This window comes from Tursiops truncatus, chromosome 7, assembly GCF_011762595.2.
Source record: "Tursiops truncatus isolate mTurTru1 chromosome 7, mTurTru1.mat.Y, whole genome shotgun sequence".
NCBI classification, from domain to species: domain Eukaryota; kingdom Metazoa; phylum Chordata; class Mammalia; order Artiodactyla; family Delphinidae; genus Tursiops; species Tursiops truncatus.
The window spans coordinates 50,227,518-50,247,978 of NC_047040.1; the positions used below are offsets into that span (position 1 = coordinate 50,227,518).

The 20,461-nt window shown below is 34.9% G+C and overlaps 1 protein-coding gene across 1 annotated transcript in view; it reads left to right on the forward strand.

Moving 5' to 3' along the window:
• NCKAP1 (NCK associated protein 1) overlaps positions 1-10,744 on the forward strand; it is a 104,911-nt gene extending 94,167 nt beyond the window's left edge. The window contains exons 25-31 of the mRNA XM_019931564.3: positions 1,395-1,477; positions 1,931-2,011; positions 4,218-4,311; positions 6,783-6,899; positions 7,493-7,602; positions 8,689-8,778; positions 9,813-10,744. Of these exons, the coding sequence (XP_019787123.1) occupies positions 1,395-1,477; positions 1,931-2,011; positions 4,218-4,311; positions 6,783-6,899; positions 7,493-7,602; positions 8,689-8,778; positions 9,813-9,929 (692 nt within the window). The 3' untranslated portion in view covers positions 9,930-10,744. The remainder of the gene's footprint in view (positions 1-1,394; positions 1,478-1,930; positions 2,012-4,217; positions 4,312-6,782; positions 6,900-7,492; positions 7,603-8,688; positions 8,779-9,812) is intronic.
• The last annotated feature ends 9,717 nt before the right edge of the window (positions 10,745-20,461 follow it).

The window sequence follows — 20,461 nt, forward strand, 5'->3', positions numbered from 1 at the left end:
GACTTTGCTCCTGTGGAATTTATATTTGTGCCTTACATGATTTTGTTAACACTTTTAATTCTCATCACATTTTGGCTTCTATTATGCCTTTCCATGTGTATTAATAAAAGATGCTTATGGTAAAGGTTTAAACAAACCACACAGGAGGTAGAAAGTCAAAACAAAATTCTCTCCAGTCCTACTTCTCAAAGGTTTAACTACAGTTAACGGTTTTCTGTACATCTGTCAAGAAATTTATTATGTATATACAAATATGTGTGTGTATATATGTATATACATATATATCTTCTCTCATATAAATAGGATCATATTTTCTTAGTTTTCTTGACAGTCCATTTAGACTGTTATTAAGGTCTAGATTATTATTTTGTTTATATTTGTTTCTTATATAGTACAATGACTTGTGTATGGGGAGTAATTCAATAAATTTTGGTTTTTTAAAATATGAAGGTATTGATCCTTCTAATTCTAATATCTCCTGGTTTTATTTAACCAAGTTTTGATATTGAATATAATAGCAATAAATTTCAGAATAATGTTCTCTAACCAAAATGTAAGTGATCAAATCCATTCATAGTCTTCAGAAACCTGGTCTTACTGCTTATGATCTCAATAGTCATTTTTTGTTTCTGGACTCTCTAGATCTCAACTACTTAATTTAGCATCTCCAAGTTCCAGGGCCAGTTGATATTTTCTCTTTTTTTTTGGCTGCGTCGGGTCTTAGTTGCAGCACACAGGATCTTCATTGAGCCATGCGGCATCTTTTGTTGCGGTGCGCTGGCTCCTCATTGTGTCACGTGGGCTTCCCTCTAGTTGTGGTGTGCAGGTTTTTTTCTCTGTAGTTGTGGCACGTGGTCTGCAGAGCACGCGGGCTCTTTCATTGAGGTGTGTGAGCTCAGTAGTTGTGGTGCGTGGGCTTAGTTGCCCGGAGGCGTGTGGGATCTTAGTTCCCCGACCAAGGATTGAACCCTCATCCCCTGCATTGGAAGGTGGTGGATTCTCTACCACTGGACCACCAGGGAAGTCCCACCAGTTGATTTTTGAGGATCCACTCTGATCAACTTCTTCTTTTTCCCCTAGTCTCTCTCTCCTTCCTCCTATCACTACCATTAATGTGATAGGATTATACAGGTGGCTACTTGCATGACTGTTTCAGGATTCTGATGAACCATCTAAACCATTTTAAAGAACAGAGTGTACTCCACTGGAAGTAAACTATAATTTCCTAATTTTAACATCAGTTTTCAGTACCCTTGCCTCTTTAATCATTGGTTGTAATCAAATTGTTTTTAATTGTGCCTTTTATCATGGGGATTTTATGACTAAGAGTTTTCTCCATGGTTGAGAAAGAATCCAATTCACTCTCTTCTTTTCTCCCCTTCCTTCAAATTTAGCTGTTGACAGTGTCTTGAAGAGGATGACAATAATTGGTGTAATTTTATCCTTCCGATCATTGGCACAAGAAGCACTTAGAGATGTAAGAAACCATTACGAGTACATATCCTATAGCCAAATAATCCTGTTTAATTTCCCAGAAATTTAAAAGTAACTTTAAAAATTTATAGTTGGCAGTAATATAATTAAAATTCCAGTTTTCATAGTTTATATGAAATAAAGCATATAAAAATTATAGTTACTTAAACTCATTTTTTGTTTTGGTATTGAAATTTAGGGGATATAACTTGCCTGAATATTGTGCTACTTTTTCAACTTTTTTCTTCATTAGAGCATTTTCCATTTTGACTATACTTGGTTTGGCATCAAATACATTCCGTTTATGTGTATTGTAGTACTTCAGAAAATCACTTGAAAATAGACAAAGTAAAACAATTTTTATGCAAACTAGAAGTAATTGAATGGTAATATCTCATAAGTTTAGAGGTTGCTTTTTAAAAATAATTCTGCATTCTTAATTTGTTTTCCTGCCTAGGTCTTGTCCTACCACATTCCTTTTCTTGTCAGTTCAATTGAAGATTTCAAGGATCACATTCCAAGGGAAACTGATATGAAGGTAATAAAATTTCTATTTGGATTTTACAGTTTCTAAAATGACATATTTAACTTACATATGAAGTAAAATTAAGTAAATCCTAAGCTACTATAAAGTTTATATTTTAGAGTGATGGGTTAGCATGCTTGCCTTTGAAAATGCATCTTAGAGAGCTCAGCACCAAAATACTATATAGGCATTTTGAAAGTCAATCTTCCTTGATCACCTATAGCAATGTAAAATGGGTTAATGTCAATCACCTTTTCCTTAAACTGATAGCTGTTTATACATGGTCATAAGCAGAATGAAAAAGATAAGCCAGAGCTTCCCTGGTGGCACAGTGGTTGAGAGTCCGCCTGCCGATGCAGGGGACACAGGTTCGTGCCCCAGTCTGGGAAGATCCCACATGCCGCGGAGCGGCTGGGCCCGTGAGCCGTGGCCGCTGAGCCTGCGCGTCTGGAGCCTATGCTCCGCAACGGGAGAGGCCACAACAGTGAGAGGCCCGCGTACTGCAAAAAAAAAAAAGATAAGCCAGTGAAATGAGAGTTGTTTTGTTTTAAATAAAGCTAATTTCAGTTTTTAAAAATTGATGTTAAAATCTTATAAAAGGATGTTAATTATAGGCTATAATTTTTTTAATTAGTATCCTGTTTTAAATAAATATAAGAAGGTTGGTAGCCTTACCAGAGTCCACAGGTTTTGTTTGTTTTGTAAATTTATTGATCATTTATTTATTAAATCAGCCACTGATTTAATCCCAGCAGATTTACCAGTGGTTACACATCTAATAAGTGACCTGTCATATCTATATTTTCTGAACTTTAATGTTTCTTGGAAAGATTATTTTCTGTTTTGCATATTTTGAAAAGCTCTGACTTGAAAAAGTTATTTCTAAACTTTTTGTATGGCGTTCAAGTCTCAAATTTATTTTTGAGGCTTATCTTCCATTACTTGTTCTATCCTTCTCTCTCTCTCTTTACTTTCTTACTCTATCCCTCTCTTCCATTGGGTCCTGTAAGATGACCAAATCTTGTTGTGTGCATTCTCACATTTTCTACTTTGTTCTCTAACTTATTCTTCCTGAAAATCCTGGCTTCTTCTATTTTTGCCTTTTGAAATGCTGCTCATCTTTTAATGCCTGATTCAGTTGCCATCTTCTAAGAAATATTGCTGGATCCCCAAGTGATCATTTCATCTCTTCTTTCTTTTTTTTTTTAGTATTACAGAGAACTTTTTGTTTGTTCATTGTAGAATTAAATATATTCTGCCCTGTATTATAGTTACGTTTTAACACTTAAATTTATACTAGATTGTAAACATTTGTTGTTGTAATATCAGGGCTAACCAATTATGTAGGTAGTTTTGTTTTTTTTTAAGTTTTGGCTGCGTTGGGTCTTCGTTGCTGTGTGCTGGCTTTCTCTGATTGCGGTGAGCAGGGGCTACTCTTCGTTGCGTTGCACGAGCTTCTCATTGCAGTGGCTTCTCTTATTGAGGAGCACAGGCTCTAGGCGCACGGGCTTCAGTAGTTGTGGCACACCGGCTTAGTTGCTCTGCGGCATGTGGGATCTTCCCAGACCAGGGATCGAACCTGTATCCCCTGCATTGGCAGGTGAATTCTTAACCACTGTGGCACCAGGGAAGTCCCATGTAGGTAGTTTTTAACTGAGTTATTGAGAGGAGTATCCTTGAAATCCTTATGTGATACCAAAAGAAATTAGTCATTTGAAATTGCTTTATCAGGTTTTAAATTAGTACTCCTTTAAAAATCTATTATAATAAGTAATTTACTGTATTTATAGATACAATATGATTAGGCACTATAATTTTAAATTAGACAAGTATGGACATAAAACGTAAGGCCGGTAATTTTGATTCACTTTTGTTCTTTTTTTCATATCTGTTGGTTTGATCTTGGTCTTACACTTATGCTTTCAAGAAAAATAATAGCTTTAGAATGATTCTGTTGGAATTGCCACAGAGAGTATAGAAGTTTTGTTTGGCTTAGTAGTGTCAAGTTATAATCAGCAGTGCACACACACAAAATACTAAATCAGCTTGTTCAGTGTAGTTAGTTGTGCTGTAGTTCCTTCTATAGCCAAGTTTCTGAAATTCTCTAGTGTTCTTGTAGGCAGACTCTAATTTAAACACTATACTTTTTCTTACTAAAGTGAGATTTCTCAGAAATTTGTTAGAATATTTCTTACTCTATAATTCTTGTATTTTTTAGGTTGCAATGAATGTATATGAATTGTCATCAGCTGCTGGATTACCGTGTGAGATTGATCCTGCCTTGGTGGTAGCTCTTTCCTCACAAAAATCAGGTAAAATGCATTAGTAATTATGTAGTAGTCTTAGTAAATAACCAGGACAACACAGATATAGCTGTGATACTTATCTATTTGTTCAACTGCCTGCTTTATATCAAGGTTTTTTTTTGTTTGTTGTACATACAGATTAGATATTTAAGTCATAAGACTGTATGAGGTTATTAAGCCCATTTAGTGTGCAGAAATGAAGAGGATCAGAGTCTGAGTCCTGGTACACTCTCAAGTTTAAGAGTTCAGGGAGAAGGAAGAACTACTAAAAGATAAATTTGAGAAGGAAGGATCTGTGAAGGAGAAGAAAAACCAGGAAAGAATCGCTTCGAGGAGAGTGGAAAGGGAATGATCAGCTATGTAGAATTAATACGTGTGACAAGAGCAATGTCAGTGAAGTCTTAGAGGCAAAAGGCTCATTAAAGAGGGCTTGGGAGAAAACAAATTAGAGATAATGAGTATAAAACAACTCTCTCACAGAGTTTTACTGTAAAAAGGGGAGCAGAGAAGTAAAATTATAGTAGCAGGAGGCAAGAGTAAAATCAAGAGAAGGATATTTTTCACATGGGGAAATAATAGCATTTGTGTGCTGATGGAGATGGTCTAATAGATAGAAGCATTGTTATCTAGAAAAGGGTGTCTTGGGAATTCCCTGGCAGTCTAGTGGTTAGGACTCAGCTGTTTCACTGCCAGGGCCAGGGTTCAATCCCTGCTTGGGAAACTAAGATCCCACAAGCTCCTGTGCAGCCAAACAAACAAATAGATAAAATGTATAGAAAAATAGAAAAGGGTGTCCTATATTAATTGGACTAGAGCTACTTACCATAAAGAGTCTGTGCATTATTATGTAATATTAAACGTTCAGAATATTTTAAAATCAGCCCTTTGAAATGTGGTACACAGAATTCTCTACATATTTCTAGATTTTTCTACAAAGTAAAAACATTTCATCTGCTTCTGGCACTAAAATACCTTCCCCTACTTCCTTGGATGTAACATGGTGTTTGACTGAGTTCATCAGTTCTTTTTTGATTTGACATTACTTTTGTTTCATCATTTGTGCAGTATGTTAATTATAGTTACATGGATAATTACTATAATTACTTGATTTGCCACAGCTATATTTTTCATAATCAGCCAGATTTTTTTTTCCCTGAAATATAGTTGATTTATAGTGTTGTGCCAATCTCTGCTGTACAGCAAAATGACTCAGTTATACACATACATTCTTTTTTTTATATTCTTTTCCATATGGCTTATCACAGGACATTGAATATAGTTCCCTGTGTTATACAGTAGGACCTTGTTGTTCATCCATCCTGTATATAATAGTTCACATCTGCTAATCCCACACTCCCAGTCCTTCCCTCCTCCACCCACCTCCCCCTTGGCAACCAGAAGTCTGTTTTCTATGTCTGTGAGTCTATTTCTGTTTTGTGGATAGGTTGATTTGTGCCATATTTTAGATTCCACATATAAGTGATATCATAAGGTATTTATCTTTCTCTTCCTGACTGACTTCACTTAGTTTAATAATCTCTAGTTACATCCGTGTTGCTGCAAGTGGCATTAATTTGTTCTTTTTTATGGCTGAGTAGTATTCCATTGTATATATGTACCACATCTTCTTTATCTATTATCTGTCGATGGACATTTAGGTTGTTTCCATGTTTTAGCTATTGTGAATAGTCATGACCAGCCAGATTTTTAAAATATATTCTGGCTCTTTTCTTATGTTCAATTCTTAGTTATATGTGTTGATAAATAGTAAGGTGACTAGAAGTTCCCAGGTACCCGATAAGTGAAATACCTAGATAACCCACAGTTTTAGTATATGGATACAATAAATATTTTAGATAAATTATTTTACAATAAATATTTAAAACCTTAGGACAATACTAGTTGTATTCATTTATGACTGGTTTCTCCTGTCTTCTAAAATGGAGAAATTAGAAATCCAGTCTACTTTCCACATTTATCTCTTTTTAATAGTACATTTCACTTATATCTATTTTAGAAAAAAAACTTAAGAGTTTTCTGGATGATTTTGCAGAGTAAGTTATGACATAATTTTCTATACTGAAACATAGAATTTTCCTATAAAGTAAGTTATTATTAGTTTTCAATTAGGAAATTTTAGGATTCCAGTAATTCTAAACATATTTTTAGTCCTGTAACTAAAACTGTATTTAGTTACAGGACTAATATTTTTAAATCTTACAGTTTAAAAAAATTTTTTTTTGCTTTATTGTTTTATTAGAGGTCCTTGAAATATGCCTAAGGACTTGATAATAGCCAATAGTAATGTGTTTTATTTCTATTCATTCTATATGTCTTGTAACAAAATTGTAATCAGTTCTATAGAGACTCAGTAAAATACACAAGAATTAAAATATGCTTTTTCTGGTTTAGGTGATCAACTCTTAACTAATCTTGACAGAAATACCTTGACTTTATTTTTAATTTTTATCCCTTAGAAAACATAAGTCCAGAAGAAGAATATAAAATTGCCTGCCTCCTCATGGTCTTTGTGGCAGTTTCTTTGCCAACACTGGCCAGTAATGTGATGTCTCAGTATAGCCCTGCTATAGAAGGTAATAGTGGTTTAAAATTGTTTTGGCACTGGAAAAGCTATGGGTTTTGACATAGTAGGTACTTTTCAAGTAATTGATTTTTTTTAATAATAAAAAGTGGGTTAAGTTCTGCCGCTTACTAGTTGTATAACCTTGGATAGTCAGTTTTTCTTTTTCTAAGCCCCAGTTTCGTATACACATATGAAATGTGTATATGTGAGCCTGTGGGTGCCTGAATGTGTGTGTGGCAGGGGATGGTGAAGGGAGTATCCAACTCTTAGGATTATTTTAAGGATTGAATGAGGAAATATTTGTAAAGCAGCTAAGCACTTATTTTTTAAGTTTCCAAGACAATATAAAACTAATACATGGTTTCTTTTAGGGGGTTTTGAAAATGTGCCTGTTTAATATAGATATAATTATTTGTTGTTCTCTTCTACACTGTTCTTAAAAGCACTAGTTCTCATGAAAGTGAAGGGAGAGCAAGCAAGGCAGGTTATGATGCTTCAGCTCTGTTTTTAATCATGCCACTATTTATGTAGATTATGAAGTCATTAAAGATTTGATATTTTGGGGTCACACAGAAACCACAAACCCTATTTGCGCTTTCTCAGGGCACTGCAACAACATACACTGCTTGGCCAAAGCCATCAACCAGATCGCTGCAGCTTTGTTTACAATTCACAAGGGAAGCATTGAAGATCGGCTTAAAGAATTTCTGGCGGTGTGTATAATCAAACAAAACTCATGACAATTTTTAGAGAAAATTAAAAATCATAACTATGAAGTGTAACAGTAAATTCTCTTAATTAATTAATTAATTTTTGGAATAAGGAATAAGTAAAGACAGGGCATTGAAGTCAAGGAGCAGTTAGTTTAGCATTTTTTCCTTTGACTTAGAAGTCTCTCATTTCTAGAGCTCTGCAATGTGACTTTTTTTTCTAAGCTGATGTTTGGACTGCCCTAGAATTTTGCCTAGAGTTTGAAAGAGGAAAAAACAAAACAAAGGAAAATTGAGGCAAAAGATGAATGTATCCCTCTAAAAGGATGTGTTTTACTTATTTCCATTTATTTGGAGAAAGACTGTTAATGGAATCAAACTCAAAAGTAAGAATACTATTCACTGCCAAAAGAGGGTAGTAGTGCTAACTCTAGCCTCATGAAGTATAGCTTTTAGTTTCTATGGTAGTGTAGCTCTTCCTTCCCTTTATCAACTTAACCTTTTTCATATTTTAATTAAAAGAAAGATGCAGTGTGGTATAAAGAACACTAGAATATTTGCTTCTTTTTAAGTTATAAATCCTGTTAGCTTTAAAAAAATTTTTTATTTTTAAAGTAAACGTAGTAGCAAACTAACTTGAGGACAAAATAACATCTATTTCAAAGAAAACGGTATTAAGAGTGAAAATTTTTCTTTTCATTTTCTTTATTTCCTTTATTTAAGACTTAATGTCTTAATCTCATTGTCGTCCTATTAACTCAAACTCAATGTGAAATTTTCTTCTTATTTGGGAATTAAGAAATATAGTTAATACAGTTACTGGGAAGAGAAAAAGCAATTTAAATCGTTTTTTAAAAAAAGACTTGTTCTGAAAAAAATCAGTTTTAAAAACCAATAAGAATATTTGATTACATTTATTACCTTTGTATCTGGTGTATACCTTAATAGCTCTTAAATTGTTGCTTGAATGTAAAGAGCCTAAGCTCACCTTATGATTGAAATGTGTTGCAAGTTGAAGCGTACTGAAAATAAGTGGTGAACATTTATTTTAAAATACTTATTTATTTAAAATGTATGTACACTTTTAAGCTTGCATCCTCCAGTCTACTGAAAATTGGCCAGGAGACAGATAAGACAACAACAAGAAATAGAGAATCTGTTTATTTACTGCTAGATATGGTAAGTCTTATTTTAATTTTTGCTAACAACAAATAAGTTCCAGTCATTCCTGATAGTCTTTTCTTGATACTTCAGTCATTAAATTATAATAAGAGCTGATGTATTTTTTTTAAAACATCTTTATTGGAGTATAATTGCTTTACAATGGTGTGTTAGTTTCTGGTTTATAACAGTGGTGTATTTTTTTGACCATTTATATTCACTCCACCCAAGCCACACACTTTCTAATAATTGCTAAATAGACTGATACCGCTTGTACTTTACCATATGGTAATCGCATCAGAAAACAACAGAATAAAAGATCACCATCACCTGTAGAGTATTCTTTTATGAATAGTTTTTCAACCTATTGGGAAACACTCAGGCTTTATATTTTCCTAGTGTATCAGTTTGAACTCTTTTCCGAATTTTCTGTTTTTTGACTTCATCCCACCCATCTAATAACATTTCCTGTAATTTTCTGTGCCTCGTCAGTTCCTTCTCTTTACTGCCATGAAACCACCTGTGCTTGTTTCTACCATGTGATTCTTTCCTCACTTAGAATAATTTCCTTTATCTGCAGAGGTCTGTGTCTATCCTAATAATGATTCGGCATACCTCGTAGCTCGAATCTTTTTTCAGATAGACTTTCTTGATTACTTTGGCCTATGTTAACTTTTCTACTCTTTTGAACTCTCTGGAACTTAACAGCTTTCCACTTAATCATAGATGGTCTCATGTTTGATTTGGCTTTTTAGCTTAATGTTGGGTTCCAGTTAGACTTGATGATATGGACCACATTTTAAATGTGATATATTGTTGAGGGCAATGCAAGTGCTCAGTATTTCCTGTTGATTAATTGATTTAATTGAAAAGTAGTGATTTAAAATGTTTTGATAGCATACACTGTGGCACATTCGCATTTCAGATTTTAAAGTGAAAGGAAAACTTATGTCTGTTCCCAATAACGGCAATATAAAATTGTGCTTTACTAGTTGTCAGTAAATGTTCCCATTATAAATAAGTTGAATTGATGCATTTTTTGGATTTTTCAGATTGTGCAGGAATCCCCATTCCTGACAATGGATCTTTTGGAATCTTGTTTTCCTTATGTCTTGCTGAGAAATGCATACCATGCTGTCTACAAGCAAAGTGTTACATCTTCTGCATAAAATACCTACTTATTGAAGACAAGCACGCATTTTTGTTGCCTCGGTTTTACCTGTAAACTGTGGAACTATTTTACCTTAAGGCCTGAGAAACAGTTTCGTGGATTATAAATTTCTTTCATACAGTTGTGTTTTCTGATCATTGGTTTCTTAATATCGTTGTACTTCAGTATACTTGGTTGATTTAGGTTGCACATTCACTGAATTCACTGAAATTATTTCAATAATTTTAGAGTATCATTTGTTTGAAAAACATGCATTCTCTATGTTTTTGATATTTGATATGGAAAAAAAAACCTTTGCTTGTTTATTTCTGAAAAAGAATTGTATTTAGTGATTATTTTAGATAGTGATATTATAGCATTCATCTGTGTGTAAATTATTTCATATAGGGAAGAGTTCTGACCTGTACCTATTATGGTTCTTATTGAAAACAAAACTGGATGTGCATTTCTGTGATGTTATGAATACATTTCTACTTTATTTTGAAACATTTGCCAAACTAATTACTATAACACTGTATAACATTAAAAATGTTAAAGGACTGCTTAGCATTAGAAGCAGGCTGTGTCCCAAAATTCTAAAACAGCAGCAAATGTTGTTGCTTGTATAAAGCCTAATGATAATTTTTAGACTAATTTCCATGGTGCCCTGTTGGCATTAGCATTACCATTGAACCCTGCTGTATAATAAACAATCTTAGACATTTATCAACTGTTGATACAAATGTTAGTCCCTAACCACTTTTTATATGTTTTAAATTTTTGAAATTCAAGTGTACCTGCCATAACATAAAATAAACACTAGACTGTATCACATTTTGAATGATTTCTTTAATTTGGGATCCTCAGAAATTTACTCAGTAATATGAAAGTTTTCATTTAAACTTAGTTTAAAGTAAACTTTAATTTATTCTAGGAATGTCTAAGTAGCATGTTGATACCAGGTCACCTATTATAAGATTTGTTTAAATGTTTTGAAAAACATTCCGCTAGAAAAAATATTAAAATTAGAAAATAAAATTCCATAGCTTTTTTGGGGGGGGGGGCGGGTGCGCTCCCCAGATCTTAGTTCTCTGACCAGGGATCAAACCCGCGCCCCCTGCAGTGGAAGTGTAGAGTCCCAACCACTGGACTGCCAGGGAAGTCCCTCCATAACATTTTTTTAAAATTAAGAGCTAAAATGAATCTTGTGTGCCATCAACTTGCTAATTTTATCTGTGAGCAAGTAGACAGATACATTTGAAAGATTGGGGGAAAAAATGGAATGATCATAGAATTAGTGAAAATGTTGAGAACTACTGCATCAGTCAGTAATGAATGGGAAAGACATAAAGGACCTATTGCTTGGCAGTTGTCACAGAGGGCAGAGCAGCTCATTTAGTTTGAAAACTAACCAGATGTTTTGCTCTTTGATTGGCATTGTAAAGACTGTTTCTCAACAGCTGTGTATCTGGATATCTTATAGAGCTTCTGTTGTTCACAGCTTCTTATGTATACACCCTGGTAACTCATGTTAAGATAAAAGAAAGCTCCTGTGAACTTAGTTACAATTTTTTGTTGTTCAGATACTGGGATGAAATTGAAGTGCCACAAGATTATCATATTTCTATTTTGTGTATGATTTCTCCAGTCTGTATTTAAAGCAGGGAATAGTTGTCACTATCTGTTGAAAATTTCCAGTGGTTCCATGAGGATTTTCTAAAAGGGAAGGAATTTTTAAATGGAATATTTTAAACTTGAAATAGCCTAAATACACAGGTAACAGTTGAAACTAAGATTAAGTGCTGTTTGCTTTGAAATATTAGGATCCTAGAGTGGTAATAACTTGTCGATAATGATATCCTCGGAGGTACAGTAGGCATTTGAGTATATACACTTTGACTGGGGTGATATGTTGAAGGGTATAAGGATGTACATAAGACATAATTTACCCCTCTTCGGGCCAAGAAAAAAATCGCTCTTTTATAGTCGTGTGAAGTTTACCTTGCCCCAGTTTTTTCTCATATATTCAAACTGACTGACTGACTGGTGTCCTGTGTGATTGCTTTTTGCAGAGTCTTTCTACCTCCAAAAAATAAATAAATTTAACATTTTTTAAAATAAAGTTAAAAGTAAATTGACTACTATTTTTAACATCTTGTTTTTCTTAACTTTCTTATTTTCTTCTGAATTTATACTACAACATACTGTTTTTATTTTCTCAACAGTGATGTCATCATACCATGTATGCTTGCCTGTAATCTACTTATTTCACTCAAGTAGAAAAGGGTCTTTGATATTTATATTCTTTTTAAAGCCTTCATATATACCATAACTAGTTTAAAAGATTCATCTGGATGAACATTTAGACAGATTTCTTCTTTTTCACTACAGGCGTACCTTGGAGATATTGTGGATTCAGTTCCAGACCACTACAATAAAAGTGCATACCACAATAAAGCAAGTCACACGAATTTTTTGGTTTCCCGGTACATATAAAAGTTATGTTTACACTGCACTGTAGTACATTAACTGTGAAATAGTATTATGTCTTAAAAAATGTACATCCTAAATTTAAAATGTTTCATAGCTAAAATAATGCTAACCATCATCTGATAATGCAGGGTTGCTACCAGCATTCATTATACAAAAAACTCAGGATTTGTGAAGTGTAGTACAGCGAAGCACAATAAAATGAAGTATTCTTGTATTACAAATATATTGTATCTTAGTGAACTTGGACTGTTATCTCCTTAGGATAATTTCTCACCGGTAAAATTGCTTGGTGGAAGGGTATATACATTTTAAACTTTGATACCTATTAAATTTCCCTCCAATAAGATTATATCAGTTTTAGTCCTGCAATTGTGTGAGGATAATTTCCTCCTATAAGTAAACTATATACTAATTTTACTATTGTTGATGCATCTTTTCCTCCTTAAAAGATGAAACATAAATCTTGTTTTAATTTGCATACATTTGCTTATTAGTAAAGTGGAATATCTTTTTTTATGTTTACTGGTTTTTATTTAGTGAATTATTCATTTTCATTCTTTTTGTTGTTTTCAAGTGGAGTGGTCAAAAGATTTTCTCTTAAAATACTAATTGAACACATTTGCATGTATAAGATTTTTTAGTGCATGTATTTAGGATTGAAAACACCCCCATACAATGTTGAGTATAGTGATATGACTATTAAAATATACTAACAGTGCATAGTAATTAAAGTTAGTATACAGCTACTTTGATTACTGAATTTTAATTGACTTTTAGAGGTAGAAAACATTTATTTCCAAATCCAAGTTAAGAACAGCATTGATAAAAAAAGGGTATATACCTGTTAAAGACTGAAAAGATGTCCAGTTTAAATATATGAACTACAGAGTAGATTGAAATTATACCAAACTCTAATTCCTTAATTGTAAATTTATACTATTAAATAGGTGTTGTAAATGACATAATAAGCTAATTCCAAAAGCTGCCCTTTGTGTGTTTAGATACTGTATGTAGGAAACTATATACCAATTTTAACCTCATTTCTCAGAGATGTCATTTTGAAAGCTTTATCTTTCTCAAGTAAAAACATCTACCAATCAGAAAGTAAAAAGTTGTAAGGCTTTCCTTGCCTTTCATACTAATAGCCTGGTATACCTAATTTTCAAAAAAGAAAAAAATATTTTCCCCCGAAATTGGTGTAATTAATACTAACCTTTTAAATTAGCAATAAAATAGCCAGGTAAAATAACACCCTCTAAAGTTAATTTGTAAAACTCTTTATATTTTAATATGCTTGCTAAAGTCACATTTGTATTACTCATTCCAGCCCAGTCTTCATTTTTTTGGAAAGTTTTCCCATTTTACAAAATGTTTTGGAACCTAGGTAAGGTGGCCTTTTTGTTATTAAATATACAGAGGAAATAGAAATCTATACAATATATTATTTTAAATGTAATTAAGAAAGGAAATCACTGCCCTACCGGTCATTAATCCACCTTTATTTACTGTAATCATTACCTATTTAATAGATTGAACTAATGCAGGATCTCTGGTCACAAAGTGTCCTCTGTTCAGTCAGTTTGAGAACAGATGTCTGAACTGTTGGAGATGAAAAAGATATGTAAGATCTTGCCCCTGCCTTCCAGGAGCTTAGAGTGAACTTTGTACTGTTTTAAGTGATAATTTAGTCAGCTATTTATTCTGTTGTGCCAGTGTTGCCAGTTTCTTAAACTACCCCACCTCGCCCGCGATAGGAAAATATTAGAAGTTCACTGCCATAGGACTAGGGCTCTGGTATCTATTCAGGAGAAAAGACAGTTGGGAACTTAGAGGCAAGAGAAGGTTGGGTCCAGAAAAAAAACTCAAGAGCCTGGCTTTATGGGTTATAATTGGCACAGTGCTGTGCTGATAGCTGTGAGATGCAGTTGTGCGAGTGTTGGCTGGGTGAGATCAATTTAGTTTAAGCTAGCAATACTCCTACCAAGTCTTTGTGTTTCCCCAGTTATTAAAACAGTACCTCAAGAGTTAAAAATGAGTTGTTCCTTCCTTTCTGCTAGACTCTCATGCCTTTTGTTTCTCCAACTTATCTCTTAATTTTTCCATCCTCTTTTCCAGAGGTAACCATGGAACTTGACACACGTGCTTCCCATGACTGCCATTCTGGATCTTCGAGTTATAGTCATTGTCACTCTTACTAATCATTTTCTTCTTTTCCGTTCATTCATTGATTCAGCAAATACTTATAGATGCTTGGGTATAAGGGTGAGCAAAATAAAGAAGGTTCCCCTTTACACTTAAGTTCACATTTTAATGATGGTAGACAGTAAAGGAGCAAACTTCTGATAGTGATGGGGAAATATCCAGGATGATGAACTGAGGAGTGGAAGAGAGTTGCTTGGGGGCAGTACTTTAGAAAGTGTCATCTGGGAAGGCCTCTGTAAGAGAAACATGAAGGATGAGAAGGAACCAGAAATGGACAGAACAGTGAAGGTAAAGGCCCAGAAGACAAGAATAAACTTGGCATATATGAGAAGTAGAAGTACACAAATTAGCATTTCTGTCAGAAGGAGCACTTGACAGAGCCTCATTTGGCTAGCTAGCGCTTTTCCTTTTTCTGGTTTACCTGTCTTCCTTTGTTCTTTGATTGTATATTAAGAGTTCACAGATCCAGTCAAGGTAGGTTGGTTGTAAAGAAGGAAATGAACTGAATTCACTGGTGCTGTGGCATTGATCTGAGAATGGTAAGGTCTATTACACACCACCAGGTTTTCTAAACCAAGCCCAAGTTCTGTCAGGCAGTGAACCTTAACATTCCAGTTAATTTATATGAAATCATGCCCACCCTTCTATTACAATGACTTGCCTTTGGGAGATTTCAGCTGTGCTATTTGTAAAGACTTGTGAATGAATAATCCTTAAAGTAGTGTAACTCCTTATATCTGTTCTTCATCTCTTTTATAGCCACTTGAGCATGAAGTATCATTTCATTTGATGGTCTTGGCCTGAATTTCCAAATAGACAACTTGCCCTCTTTTTCTAAAGGTATACCATGACTTCTGACTTTGGGGAAAAGAATCGGTTTGAAATTTTAAATGCTTTAATCTTTAATGAGAAATGATTTTTGAGTTATTTGGTCCTGTTGAATGAAAAGGAAAAATATTTATCGACTCTGCTCTGGTTATTTTCAGAGTGGAAAGTTGCTTTAAATGTATTAAAATTGCATTCTTCCTTGTATGAACCAAACTTTCCATACACGTTGCTGTAGTTAACATTTCAAGCATGCCTAACTGAAATGTTTCATTTCCAAGAAAAGTTTTCATTTCATTTTGACCTGAAAATAACAAAATAAGATAAATTAGCAATCTAAAGTCAGGATCCTAGCCATAGAGGGCCATATCTCATTTCTGATTAAGTGAACCCACTTGACCCTTAGCTTTCTACTTCTTTCTCTTCGGAAGTAAGATGGATGGACAAGTCTTGGTGTAGGCTCTGGTCAACCTCTTACATGAGGTTCACAAACCTGGAAAGTGGGTAAGCTGGAGATAGGGTATGCAACCTTGCTGACTGCCATGTCTTAACTGTGGTATATGGCTGAGTCACATTTATAGTGCACATATTGACCAAATGCTCAATGGTTGATTCTTGAAATTAATATTTGGCCAAGGCCTAAGTTGAAAAGTACCATCATAGTATACAAGTTCTAAAATACATGAATTAATTTTATTCAAAAATTATAATTTTATTACATCAATTATATTTTAAAATTTTAGTGTAGTTCAGAATCATTAATTTCTCACTTTTTTCAACTTCTCAATTGCTCCCACACTCAATGTTAAACTACTTATTTAAGGTATTAAGTAGTTACTTTCAAGTGTAGAGCAGAGACCAACTCATGATGAAGTTTCTATCAAATCATTTGCTTTTTCTCCATTAGTAAGTTAAAAGGTATTTCCTCTTTAACTCCTGGATTTAAAGTTTTGGGGGTCAGTGGTGATGATACAGTTTTATTAAAGTATTCTCACTAACTGAAACTTTATGCACAATTGGATAAAGTTTTCAGAAACCTAAGATATGTTGCCCTTGTTTATTTTTTTTTCTAATGTTTTTGCAGGATTTACTGCATCACACATTTGCTTGAGAAAACAATTGTCAGTAAATGTTGGTTCTAGAAATCTGGCACTGGAGTGATGTGACTGGCTCTCAAGATAAAAATATTGCTTCTGAATTTCAAGTTGCATATCATTTTTAGTTGCGTGTATGCACACCAATTTCAGCATCTTCCCTGCAGTAGAAGGAGAATCTTTACAGCAAGCATCATGTAAGAAATACTTGCATTCTAAAGGCACATTCGCACTTAAACTGGTGGATAGATTTCAACATGTTAAGCACATAGGGAGATTATCACTCCCAAGTTACATCTAAAATGTTTATTTGAAAGTGAACATTCAATGATTAATTATAAATCAAGATGCCATACTAATTAGGTATGACCATAACCTATGTAATCACATAGTCATTGATTATACACAAGCTGTGGGTGCCAGAAAGCAATCTGAAGTAGGCATTCAACTGTTAAACCTTGCAAAGGCTGAAGTTGAGGAGCAGATAATGTACAAGTTCCCAGGCTGAAGCTGAGCTTCAGTTCATTCCTAGTTCTTACCTTCAGCCAAAACGTACAAGGATCCTTGTATGCAGCATGAAGCAAGGCCCAGCTGGCAGAACTTGAGGCGGCAATGAAGAGAAAATTTGACATTGACTTTTTTTTTTTTACATCTTTATTGGAGTATAATTGCTTTACAATGGTGTGTTAGTTTCTGCTTGTAACAAAGTGAATCAGTTATACATATACATATGTTCCCATATCTCTTCCCTCTTGCGTCTCCCTCCCTCCCACCCTCCCTATCCCACCCCTCTAGGTGGTCACAAAGCACCGAGCTGATCTCCCTGTGCTTTGCGGCTGCTTCCTGCTAGCTATCTATTTTACATTTGGTAGTGTATGTCCATGCCTCTCTCTCGCTTTGTCACAGCTTACCCTTCCCCCTCCCCATATCCTCAAGTCCATTCTCTAGTAGGTCTGTGTCTTTATTCCTGTCTTACCCCTAGGTTCTTCATGACATTTTTTTTTTAATTCCATATATATGTGTTAGCATACGGTATTTGTCTTTCCCTTTCTGACTTACTTCACTCTGTATGACAGACTCTAGGTCTATCCACCTCATTACAAATAGCTCAATTTCGTTTCTTTTTATGGCTGAGTAATATTCCATTGTATATATGTGCCACATCTTCTTCATTCATTCGATGAGGGACACTTAGGTTGTTTCCATCTCCAGGCTATTGTAAATAGAGCTGCAATGAACATTTTGGTACATGACTCTTTTTGAAGACCTTGACTGTTAATAGGGGGTTTGTCCAAACTGAAAATGTTGGCTAGAGTAATAATGAGAACTAATGTTTATTGAGAATTCATTATGTACTAGACACTGTGGTATAAGGTAAGTTTTATCTAATTTAATTCTCTGTTGCTCGTTTCGTTCTCACAATAACTGTGTTTGATGGTTATCCTCATTCCAATGTGGAAACAGAAACTCAGGGAAGGTAAGTAAGCTGTTCAGACTCACACTGCAAGGAAGTAGCAGGGTCAAGATTTAAATCTGGCCCAGAACTGTACTTTTATCAGTACTTTGTCTCTCAGATATGAATGTGGGCTTTTTTTAAACTCCAGTAGTGTTTAAAGCTGCTTTGCACTAATTTAACTGCAGCTCAAGGAGCAGAAGAATAACCCTTACTCAGTGCTTATATTGTGCCACTCTTGATACTAGGCATTTTCATGTCCCTTATTTAATCTCTTAAACCAAATTACTTAGTAAGGATTATTTTTTTCAATTTTCATAAGTGAATGGGAAACTGTTTTACAGCCTTAAATCCCTTGCCCCAGTGTCACAGAATTATTGAGTGACAGCACTGAGATTAAAATCTACAGCTGTTGGATTTCTAGCCCATTACTACTACTGTATTGTGCTCTTTCCCAAAACACTGAAAAACATTCCCTGGGTAAATAACAGTGAGAAGCTAACCCAGCTTTTTTTGGGGGGGAGGGGGGCTGCATTGGGTCTTCATTGCTGCGTGCGGGCTTTCTCTAATTGTGGGGAGTGGGAGCAGCTCTTCATTGTGGTACACGGGCTTCTCATTGCGGTGGCTTCTTCTGTTTTGGAGCACAGGTTCTAGGCACACACGCTCTAGAGTGCAGGCTCAGTAGTTGTGGCACACGGGCTTAGTCGCTCTGCGTCATGTGGGATCTTCCTGGACCAGGGCTTGAAACTGTCCCCTGCATTGGCAGGCGGATTCTTAACCACTGTGCCACCAGGGAAGTCCCAAAGCTAACCCAGCTGTTGAAGTGAGATCCTACTTTGGATTATTCAACACTTGGCCTAGCATTAGACTTAGTGTAGGGAGCTCTGTAAACATGACTGATTAAATGATTCTTCGTTTTTGAAAGATGACCTTATTTTTAAGATAATGGCTAATACTTAAATGAAAAACCCATTATGCAGCAGTGATTGTAATAAAGGAGCGTTTTACAGCTGGATAGAGCCTTAGAAATTGTCTGCTTCATCTTACTCAAGGGTTAAGTAATTAAACCAAGTTACTTAGAAAAAGACTATGGGATTAGAATACTATCTTCATGATTCTTGGTATAGTGCTCTTTGTGCTGTGCAGTGCTGCTGCATATATGCTTGTAGTTACATAGTCATAAAGTCTTAATCATAATGAGCTTTCACTGGTTCTTGGTAGGATTTCGGGGGTGGATGTGAGGTATGATGCCATGTCATCAAATTAACCTGGGATTTGAATCCAACTCTGTCACTTAGGGATGATTTGCTTGACTCTTCTGAGTTTGTTTCCCTAAGTGTAGAATAGGGATAATACCTACCTCAAGGACTATTGTGAGAATTAAAGTAAAGGAGATTATGTATATAAATCAATGAGATTGGGTCCTGCCACATAGGCGTTCAGTTAATGGTGGTTGTTTTTCTGGTGTTATTCGGCTATTTGGTTTTGCTTATAAAATTGCCTTCTGAGAGTTCCATCATGTTTTTTGAATAGTATAACATCACAATTTACATTCGTGAGAATGAGGCATCTTCGTGTCAGTCTATATTCTAGCTCTGGTTTGAAAGTCGTTATGTTGTCTTAAATGTGAAAGTTTTTTTTTTTTAAAGACTGCTCTGTACTGTATTACTTTATACTGATTTTTATATACTACATACAACAGAGGTAAAGCTTGTATTTTCAGATATTGCAACATCCAGAACAGTTTCAACAGTTGCTCATTGGAAGCCTCTGTACTTTTCCTCATGTTGTTTTCCTACCTCTGGAAATAGAATGTTCTTTTATATTCTGGCTGGCAAATCATCACCTCCCTTTTTCTTAGCGCATCATCCTCTGTTTCTTTTGAACATTTTAGGTAGCTTTATTACATACACTGAACATTTTAGGTAGCTTTATTACATACACTGAATCACAGTGTATTTGTTACGTGTCTGTGTCTTCTTCAAGTCTGGGAATGCCTTAAGGTCAGGGTCCATGTTCATTTCACCTTTCAGTTTAGTCATCCCCCCAGCCCTGCACAGCCCTCAGAAAATATGCTGTGAGGTGGAAAAGACTGATGGCTAGACAGATACTATAGAACTCCATTGCTGATGATACCCATTGCTTCATGATGGGAACAAGTGGTTATTTTTCCCTTTGTTCTTGTGGAGGAGGAGGGCATTATTAGTTACAGGTAGGTTGGGGTTTCTAGCACCTGGAATGGACGTAGCTCATTGGTGATACAAAGAAGTGGTTTCTGTGATTTCTTCTAATGAGGCGATTCACATGTCTGGAGTATTTGGGGGAAAACATGAGGGATCTGAGGTTCTTATATATCGATAAATAGGCATAAGGATGGGAACATTGGTGGGAGATCAAAAAGGTGTTACATGTTATAGGAAAATGATTTTTTTAATTTGGAAATTAAGTGAAATGCCAAGGGCAAAGAAGAAGGACCACCAGAGA